Genomic DNA, 10724 nt, shown 5'->3' on the forward strand with positions numbered 1-10724 from the left:
ATAAGATTGTGTGCATTAATTAAGGCCCATGTAAATATTTTCTTGTGCTCCTTAAAAGTCAGTCGAGATTTGTTTAGAAGATCTCCCAGGGGATATAAATTGATCCTGGTGACTTTGAGGAAGATGGGGACATTATAATTGAATGATTTTAAGAAATTTTCGAAGCTGATAGCAAATTTTTTTAAACGATTTGTATGACATTCTCATAGCAAAAAATTGCACAAGGGCGTTGTTATAAAGCATTTTTTACATTGAATTATTAATAAGCCCTCCTCTCTAATAAGCCCCCTCTCTAGGACTGAAAAAATAAATAAGCCTTCCAGGGGCTTAGTAGAGCTTTTATGGTATACAGAGAAATGCTCCTTAGCTTACAACATCTTCACTTTGTAGAATGATGACCGTTAAACAGCTTTTCATTTTTAAAGCTGGTCTAGAAACTTTCATTTGAGCTAAAACATATCTCCACAAATTCTGGTCAAATCTTTAGAAATTTCTCAATATTCAAAACGGAATAACTTGTGACCCAACAGTCAAACAACACAACCTTTAAGTACAAACTCATTTCAACATGACAATTTCAAATCTCAGGTCCATTTTTAATGAAGGTTTGTAGATAGTTAGATACAACAACAAAAACTAATAATAATAAGTGGCATAACCAAAGAGAGTATAATATATGGGTAGAGCATAATAGACACCCAATTGATTATTTAACCATAGAATTAATTTACAGAAAGATGCTAATGGGAATTTTTGGGGAACTAAGTACCCCTCTACCCCCAACTTCTGCAGTTGGTAATGCCTATTCGTTCAACCAATGTCCATATCTTATCAAAGATTATCAGCAAAGCTCATCGAAAGCAACGTTACTAATGCCTTACATATACCTGAAAATAATGGCAAACCATGTCTTATATTAAACTCACATTGTTATGCTATTCTAATAGGTCCTAATCATAAAGACAAAGGTCCTGATATAAATATAAAGGTTACCTTTACAAAGTACCAAACTTTGATGAACATTTTCCAGATTACACAACAACAATGCTAAAGGTAGGCATTCATCATGATGTCATTTACCTGTGTATTAATTCCAAGAAATTTAGTGATGTATGCGTCCGAATTACATTCATTCAAAGAAATCTGGTGATGTGAAATCTAGTACGTATTGATAATTGTTGTGTTCTTTAGTTTAAAAAAATTGCTGTGCTGTTTTTCATATCTATCTGTCTTTTATTACATGATTTAGATAGCACAAATAATGTGTTTTGGGGTTCCTACTAGCTTTGGTCTTCAGGGTAAAAAAGCATGGGAGTGTTTAAATTAATATGAATTTGTGGGTATGGAATTCTAGGCTCCTTAATCCTAGGATGGCAGATAATTGAGGGATAGAGAGAGGAATAATATTCAAGTGTGCGGGTGAAAAGGCCATCCACTGTATATTTCCAATTGTTTGATTTTGCATGCGCTACAGTACTTTTGCAATTGCTAGAGCATGCTTTCAAGACAAACATTCTTGAAAATTCCTTAATTACAGTGAACTTTGATGTTCTTAAAAATGTTCTCTTTAAATTGAAATTGAAGTTTTGTAGAGAATGGATCATGCAAAAAATAAAAAACCAACACTCTGCATGATTTATGCTATAAACATATACCAAAGCAGTTGTACTTGTCACAAAATTCCAAAAAAGCATGCACATTATCATTTTAGGAAGCTATTACTTTATTTTTCATACTGAGAGATAAAATTTTGCTTAACTTTGTGTATTAGTTTTAAATTTGAATGAAGCTTAAATCACAAATTCCAAATACCTTCTTTTACTCTACTGCCCTTAAGTTGGACATATAAAGGGGCTTCAAAGAATTTGAGAATCATATACAAAGGGGTATATATTGTTGGTATGTGAAAGTTAGTTACATAGGTGTCAGCTTGTACTGTGGGCTAAGAATTGCAAGGATTCCACAAATGGAAGAGATCAGGCCAAGAGCACCAACTATGCCATCTGAAATGTCAATTTTGCCCCAGATCTTTAGTGGTATAGCAAAATCAGCCATGTTTTTTAGTGTATCCACAGCAATGTCTGGTCTCTGTGTGACACAGTCTTGAACTGTAGGTGTTTTCTGCTTTGCTTGAGCTCTTAACACATAATTGATAATCTCATAAAGATCTCTTAGGAGGCAAAAAATAACAGCAACCAGCCAGAAGGGGGCTGCTCTGGTGGCATACTCTTTTGAACTACCCTTCATCAATGATACACGACAGCACCAGTTCAAGATGTCATACACAAAATAAATGGATCTGGACAGCCTTGCAACAACAACACATATTCGGATGAGTGGGTCTTGAATTTGACTTCCTTTTACAGCACCCAGAATCATGTCCAGACTCTTGCCCAAACGAAATGCTGGAGTAGATAATACATTTGTTGTAAATGATCAGCATTTATCAGAATGGAAGGAAATTAAAAAACTTAAGAGAGCTTAAGAAGGCTTAAGCAAAAAGTTAAAATATTCCAAAAGGAGTTACAGCATTAGAATAAACTGAAATGAAACGGATAAACAGGACTTTCTGTGAAAAAATATTCACAAGTGTGACAACCTGCTTGTGTGGATGAGCTTACGAGGGGGATAACCTGCCCCACAATATTTGGTAAAAAAGAAGTCTTCCAGGGCCTGAGGAGGGTAATTAGGCTATCAACTTTCCACCATTGCCTAACCTTTCATTGACTATGTATGCATAATTACAGCCAATTTTAAACAAACTTTTTGATGTTTTGTTTTCATCAGAAACTTGTCCTTTCACTTAGAAATACTGCAATTTATGGAAACTAACTTTTCCATTTATATTCAAGTGATTTGGTGAAGGCCTTGCAAGGGCATTGAAATAATCTACTTATTTAATCTACAAACATACTTTTTCTGCTTGTGCTGAAAGTAACTTCAATTTTTTTAATTCTGGATGCCAACTCTGGATCAACTTTTCTTTGAGTGCAAATGTAACCAACCAGTTTACTTGCATATTGTGCAGCTCTGCAGTAACAATATTGAAAGTTTAAGAGAAATTTGGTAAAGATCATCAAACAAAGATAAAAATGGTGAGCAGGAATAATGCAAAATGACAAAGAATTGTTAGAGATTCTGGTAAGGCCCATTTACCTTCTTTTTCCTTCTCATTCATTCCTTCACATTCTCACAATACGACATCTTCTAAGTCAATCAAAATATAATGTATCGACTAACTAAAATTTTTTACTTTCTTTTTTGGCCATGCCATTAATATCACACATTGAATAAACTTGCACTTTTGAATGTTTGCCTTTTGTAACTTATGTGAACTTAAGAAAACCATGAAGGTTTATAAGTATGTTAATTTCCAAAGTCAGGTTTGAAACAAAGCTCTACAGAAAGTATATTTTTCCTCTTTCTCAGTCCTCTCGGCATGTTAAGTAAAACTATGCCACCAATGGAAGTGAACACTCTAGAATCATGTTCTTAAAGAATATCACAAATAAAAAGAAATCTGAATAAGGATTTTTGTACATACACTGGCATGAAATTTGAGCTGTTGATACAACAACTGAAGGACTCAACCAGCGACTTTGTATGTTGCTGCTTTCAGAACTGAGAACCCAGTCACCCACAGGGGGTACTCCTGTTGAGGCCTGATAGGGAGGTTAAGTCAATTTGAGGGTCTTACCAAATGGCTTAGTTTCGATAATAACACAATGGCTTAGTTTAGCTTGCAATTTATTATAGACAATGAACAAGGTTTTATCTTTCCTGAATCAACAACAGTCAATTGCGAAGAAATTTGTCAAAGAAGGACCAGGCGCGTACAAATAAATGGATGCTACCAATGACATAATTTCCACCCTTGTGCTACCCATTTGAGGGTTATTGTAAAAAACACGGCCACTTTAGGTTAATTTTTAACATTTTAGCTTTGGCCATCTTTGACCCTGACTGGTCCCCCTGTTAGGCCATAATGAGAGTAACCCCCTGGAAGTCACCCAAACCACCCCTTATCCTAGTCTGCAGAGTGTGGCACTTCCACAGACAAGATTACAGACTATTGCTGCACATTTCCTCATTTGCCCATAATTCTATTTGCTGTTTGCACAAGATCTTGTTAGAAACAGACATGCTTTGCAGACCGGCCTTTGCTTTCCCCCTACAGGTGGTGCTCTCCCCCTCCAGTAAAGAGGGGTTGGTGTGTGGCACAGCTCTGGGCTTGGATCAGAAAATATTACAGGTTAGCTTATGCAGGGTCCAGAGTGTAAAGTATATTTTGTGTACAGGGACTTATTTTCTGCCGTTTGTGCTTGCACAGGAACCAATCATGCTGTAAATTAACAGGTTAAAAGCTGTGGGATTTATTTTTAAAAATCGTTTGTGAGCATAGTGGTGATGATGTGCATGGGATTTACATGAAAATATGAGCTGTAGCTGATAAGATTGATCTAGATTTGAAAAAATACACAGATGGGATTTGAGGAAAAGGGAAATTGCAGTAATTCACAGTGATTACCCAAACTTTGCAGTATGACGCAGGGTTAGTGCAGTTTAGATTTTTTTCTCTTGCAACATCAAAGTCTCAGTGTGTACTTAAATTTGATATTTTTGAAGTTTTAAAGGAACTATATAGATGTTACTTATAGGAACTTACTTTATAAATTCTGGTATTTCATGGCAAAACAACTTGAATTCTTCAGTCTAATCTCTCTAATCTTTAATAAGTCTAACCTCTCGTCTATACAAATGAAATTACAATAATTTCACACTCCTTCTCAAGTGTGGACGCTCATTTTGGGAAGCAAGCCAGCGGGGCTCCATCGTCCCCTGAGTTCCACGGCCTGTCTCTAAAAGGCTCAAAAGGGAACATCATTAGTTATTATACCCGATAAAACTTACGACAGATCCTCCTAACATAGGCGCGTTGCACAGTGTCAAGCAATACAGGATCCAGTGAATCCTGATAAACAAAAAGAACGGAAATTGAAAATCGACCTTCGACCTTTCTTACTACTCATTGAGCTCCTTGTTCAAGATTACTGGAAAAGCAAACCTCAAATTAATTACCTTGACAGCTTATCTCTTGCAGCTGTTTGTGAGGTAAATTTGACAAAATCAGCGACAGTTTCCATGATTTCAATCAGAAAATTTCGTCTGAAATGTTGTGCGACGCGACATCAATCTTTTCTTTGCCGCCAACATCGAACAGCGTTTTGAAGACGAGGTTCCACGTCAAACCTACTCTTTTGTTATGAGAATGTTGTCTATAAAAACTATTCTTATTGAATATTGAATATTCAGGCTCAAAAGTCACCCAGTTTCTAAGAATCAACATTAAAGAATATTTCTCAGCCCCAGCTCCCAATTTTATGTCTCATTTTTTAGCAGTTGCCTCTTTGCGATCGCATGACTGACATATCTTGCTTTTCAAAAAAGCGTGGTTTCTATTTATGGGTGGACAGTGTTCCCATGAAAAACCATAAGTAATAATACTTTAATGAAAAAGGTTCAAAACTTGAATTTCTTGAGAAGATAAGGGCTGGGCAAAATTTATAGTATTCTTACAAAAAAGAGTTTAAACTATATGGAAATTTTCACTTTGCGCACAAGCCTGGGACTAAACATTGTCTCGCAGCTACATTTTGTTTCAAAAACCAATTTCTTGGAAATTAAAAAAAACAATGGTTTGTGACATTTAAAATATTGGAGGGTCAACTTTACCAATAAGGAACACCAATCACTTACTCACAAAACAGTAAATTGCAGTCATCACAGAAATATATTTAACGCAAGGTGGTTGACAGATTAAAATTCATCAAAATCTGTGTTTACATGGCGTAGCTCTGCAATTGATAGATGTATAATTTTTGCGATTTAAAGTATATTTTCTCGGGAAAGGCCAGAAAATTCAGAAAAAAGAAAGGAATACTTAAGATAATTTGATATCTAAGAAGATAGACTATTATTTGCAAAAATTTTGAAATCTCTTTTTATCAGTAAGCCCAGCGGTTTAAGATCACAAGCCAACATAGAAAGATTGGGGATTGCAATCACAACAACATTTAAGTACCAAGGGTTGGGATTGCACATAAACCACAACTAAATACCAGAAGTATATGAAAATGACATGCTTTAAGACTCTGAGCACCTACAGCTTTTCAAAATCAACTGCTATTTGCTGTTCTGAGTAAAAAGGTCCTTCTGCCACATATTTACAGATTCGCTCATAATAATCCATGCCAATATTTTCTTTAGCTGTTATTGACTGTGAAATAGTCTTTAGTATTTGATACTTGAGCTCCTTTCCCTCTTTATCATGCTCTGTACGGCGATCAAGCATATACTCCAAAAAGCCTAAGAAAAGTAAAATAACTTCAAATTGGTTAATGATGGTTCCTTTTTGAGAACTAAAGAATAGATTGTGTCTTTGGCACATTGTGTTGAATGTTGATAGTGCTGTCATATGTGACACTGCAGTACAATACAGGCCAGCATCAATCTATCTAAATTAGTTTAGCACAACTAAAGAGGAATCAGGAACATTTTTCTAACAATGGTTGAAACAAAAAAGGGGGATGAAACAAAAAAATGATGATCGGCCTTTGTTAGAAAAAAACTTGACATCCTTAATAATAGCAAAAGATCCAAAACTTTTTCTTAATGCTGACACCAAAATTGATTCCTTTTATCAACTTCCAAAAATTGAATTGTTACCTGAGGTAAAACAATAAAACAATTGAAATTCCAGATCCATCCAGGGACAAAAAAGTCATATATTAGCACACATTAGAGAGAGAAGTTAACAGTATCCTTTAAGCATGAGACTCAGATTTGGGACTTAAACCCATCCTATTTCACATAACAAAGCATTTGTTACAAAAGTTGGCCTTTTTCAGCAAGACATGAAAAAGCAAATGAGAAATTGTAAGCTGGCAAAAACATAGAGGGTGAGTCTCATCAATAGTAAAATTTATAAATGAAGACAAACATGAAGGAAAATCTCAACTCAACTCTTTCCAACTAATGAAGAATTGGGGGAGGGGAGTATGAAACCTCCCTACACCCCTACCAGCTACAGTCCTGCATATATGATGTAGTAGAGCATTATATCTTCAATATTATAAACTTCATATGGCAATAAGAATGATAAAGCCTAATTAAACAACATTTACTCACAAATCAGTGATAGCATTGTCCTATTGAAATATCTTACCTGGAGTCAATGCCATATCTTGCTCCGACCAAGAAAAGGCTGCAATATTAGCTAATGCACCAAGGGAACTTAATCTGATATTTTGAAATGGCAGCCTGGCACAAGTCATAAAGGTATTGATTGGTTGCTTATTAATATGCTGATAAAGTGTTTCTCTGATTTGAAATGACTCTTCACTGCAGTTGGCCTCTGATATTGCAAACAGATGAGCTAATGCATCAATCAGTCTAACCTTTAGTGCATCGTCCATTGAAGATATAACATCTCTGCCAAGAATGGTCATTGCATGGTTCAGCCTTTCTGGATTTTGATATAGGATTTTTAGGCCATCTTCTGTGCTACAAATGGCAAAAATTGTTTCGAAGCAAAGAACTTTCAACATCGCATCACCTTCATTGCAGCATTTAAAAATGAAGTTAACAAATTCTGGGTAGTGTAATAAAATTTCTTCAGGCATCTTTGTTGCAGTTTTTCCAAAAAATTTTATCGTCCCTGGAATGAAAATTATCCAATCGTTACTTGTGGCGAAACAACTTGGAAAATCTTTTATGTTTTTTATATAGGAAATGGTACATCATGTCATATCAAAATACTGCATTGTAGGCTAAGAGCCTGTTACAGATCAGTAGTCTAAATAAAAAACACTGACTAAACAAACACCGGGTTAGAATTTTCTGTCTCCACAACAATTGTCCAGTTTCGGTTTGAATAAGTTCAATGATTTGGCATCTACTACATCTTTTGGAAGAAGATTCCCATTCATGTGTAACCCTGACACTGTAGGCATGCTTCCTAACATTGGTGCTCATTCCTAACATATCTTTCATTAAATATCTTTACTTTATATTTCCTTGATTTCCCATAGGTGTTTACCCTTTTTCACATCAGTCAACCTTCCTAGAGTTTATTACTACTCAAAATTCTCTATTTAATCCCTAGAGTATTACAAGGAAAGTGTTACAATGAGAGTATAAAGTAGAGTACTGGAGTATTATTACAAATTTGCAGAAAATTCTACTCAATTACAGTTACTTCATTCTACCTTGCTGTGCTGTGCATATACAATTGTATGTTTACAATGAGAAAATCACAGACAATTCTTTGATGCACTTCATATCAGGGCAACCCAGAGGGGGGAATGAGATGCACATTGCCTCAAAGCCTAGGGGGCCTCATTAAGTAGTTAACCCCATGTTGCGGAATGTAACAAAGTAATGCCTAAAAATAGTAAAATGTTTTAAATGATAATAAGTAAATGGAAATATTCTGAAATGTGATTTAGGCTAATCTAAAGGGCCTGGTCACAAACATTTTCTACTTGCTTTGCTGACAGGAAGCTTTGCTTTCAGTTTCACGGTAGTGCATCAGAAATGTATTGTGTGGCCCTAAATGGCATCTGAGTCAAAAAATTTATTTTTTCAGCCAGATTTCTAGAACTTAAGTGACTACTTAAGTTCTAGAACTTAAGTGAACAGTCTTATATTCTTCAGACACATTAACCACCTTACCTGGGAGAAGAATCTGCTTTAATGGGTCATCCTCAACATCCTTGAAAACTGTGTTTAGTTGATGCAGTGTTCCACTTTTGGCTAGAAAATCCAAACAGTTTGAGGATGATGTGGCAATAGTGCTTAGCATTTCCAGGCAATTAACCTGGGTTAATATGTCATCATTTTGCAATTCCAGGATCAACTTATTAAGAATCTGCTGGACTTGCTTATTTCTAATCAACTCAGAATCTTCCACCAAGAGGTCAGCAAACAACTGGTAAACTCTAAAACGCACCAAAGCACTTTTCGAAAGAAGCCCAGTGAACAATTCTATTCCATTATCTGTGAGGAAATACGAAATTCCATGTGGGAACTTCAAAACATTGTACACAACGATGGATGCATTTTTCGCTACACTAAGCAACTCATGTCCAATGTTTTTTACCACAGCTTCAAGAACTGAGTTTCCCGCTTCTTGAATATTTTTCACCATGAAACTTGCCCCTTCCAAAGTTGCTGATGATATAGCCAACTGTTTCAAATAAAAAAGTTTGAGCTCTTCGTCGCCTTCAGCTAGCATCTCTGTCACAGTATGTAGATTTTTGGCAATGATTTCTGTTGGGCCTAGAATATGAAATACTTTACTTGCCAACCTAAATCCATGGTCCTTTGCTTTTCCCTTTAGTGTATGTAAGAGAGCTAATAATCTGCCAAACTCGTTACGAACAAATTCCTGTTTAAAATCCGCTGCATTGGTTCCAGCGAGAATATCAAGCTCGAGAATTATATTCAAAGCTTCTTCTTGAGAACAGTTTGTCAATCTAGATAAAAGTGAACCAATTTCCTCATTTCTATCAACGTCCATGTTGAAATATCCCAATTTAAATACGACAACACAACATGAGCTTTCTCTCTCAGTCCGCCATTGACAATCTCCACCTCAAAACGAGGCCAAAATTATATTCAAAAGTGTGACGTCATAAAATCTACGTTGAGAATTTTTAATTTGTAATCTGATAGTCTAAAAAGATGATATATTTATCATGCTAAAAATTGAAAAGATAAATAAAGTCAATAAAAGATTTCAGCTTGATAGCTACTATCTTGTTAGCTTTGAAGCCCTGGCAAAACGAGTCAACTTTTGTTCAGTGATGTAATTTCTTATTGTGCCCATACTGATGTTCTGAAGGTAAAGACCGGGAAAATTCCCCTAAGATATATTGTTTCGAGGACTTTCATTGTCATATATTTCATTGTATTTAGTTCTTTACTTTTACTGTTCACATTCAATGCAGCATTCTTTATATGTTAGTCCAAATTTAACTTGGCATCAGTAACCCATGCTAAACATTTTTGGTTCCACATAGTATATAGTTTAGGCCGAGATCTCCTAGTTTGATAGACTTTCAGCTCCAGTTAAGGGCTTCTTGATAGCAAAATTGCAGGATGTAGTGTGGGGATGTTTGGTTTCCACCATTACTAATTTCATCAAGAGCAGTTTGTATGTTGATTGTAACTTTTTCCATGGTGTCTCCAATGCAGAAGAACTTGGTATCATCAGCAAACATTTATAATGAATCGTCACTGGGGGAACATCAGGTCGATCGGTAACATGTATACAAAATAGTTTAGAGCCAAGAATAGAGCCCTGAGGTACTTCTAACTCTACTTCTTTTTATATGGAATATTGACCATTAATTTTTACAAACTGCTTCCTGGTTGTAAATTAAGTAATGATTAATTCATCCAATGGATCGGCTATGCCTGCACCTGTTAGCTTTAACTAGCCCCCCCTACGAACCCCGCTACGTGGGCACCCGATAACCCCAGCATATGTTATAAAGGCTAAGATATGTTAGCCTCAGAAAGACAAGAGGTGTACTAGCCTCGATTTGAAAATAATTAGATCAGCATATGTCACGTGATAAAAAAACTATTTGCACTCTTCGTCATCTTCCAATCAAAACATGACGAGGTTGATATTATTCTGAACATTGGTTCAGTTGCAA

At 35.7% G+C, this 10724-nt stretch overlaps 2 protein-coding genes across 2 annotated transcripts; both read right to left on the reverse strand.

The window, feature by feature from the left end:
• Nucleotides 1-1627: 1627 nt before the first annotated feature.
• On the reverse strand, nucleotides 1628-5240 carry LOC135693930 (peroxisomal membrane protein 11A). Its single transcript, XM_065212516.2, has 3 exons — nucleotides 5080-5240; nucleotides 2915-3030; nucleotides 1628-2405 (listed from the first exon to the last, which is right to left on the reverse strand). The coding sequence occupies exons 1-3, from the start codon at nucleotides 5142-5144 to the stop codon at nucleotides 1915-1917; spliced, it is 672 nt and encodes a 223-aa protein (XP_065068588.1). The 5' UTR covers nucleotides 5145-5240; the 3' UTR covers nucleotides 1628-1914.
• Nucleotides 5241-5805: 565 nt separating this feature from the next.
• On the reverse strand, nucleotides 5806-9666 carry LOC135693924 (26S proteasome non-ATPase regulatory subunit 5). The gene is made up of 3 exons (XM_065212508.2): nucleotides 8734-9666; nucleotides 7226-7717; nucleotides 5806-6366 (listed from the first exon to the last, which is right to left on the reverse strand). Exons 1-3 carry the CDS (start codon nucleotides 9578-9580, stop codon nucleotides 6161-6163), a joined length of 1545 nt encoding a protein of 514 aa, XP_065068580.2. The 5' UTR covers nucleotides 9581-9666; the 3' UTR covers nucleotides 5806-6160.
• Nucleotides 9667-10724: the final 1058 nt, after the last annotated feature.

Source organism: Rhopilema esculentum, chromosome 11 (genome assembly GCF_057945365.1).
Source record: "Rhopilema esculentum isolate cy_ngs chromosome 11, ASM5794536v1, whole genome shotgun sequence".
Classification (NCBI taxonomy): Eukaryota; Metazoa; Cnidaria; class Scyphozoa; order Rhizostomeae; family Rhizostomatidae; genus Rhopilema; species Rhopilema esculentum.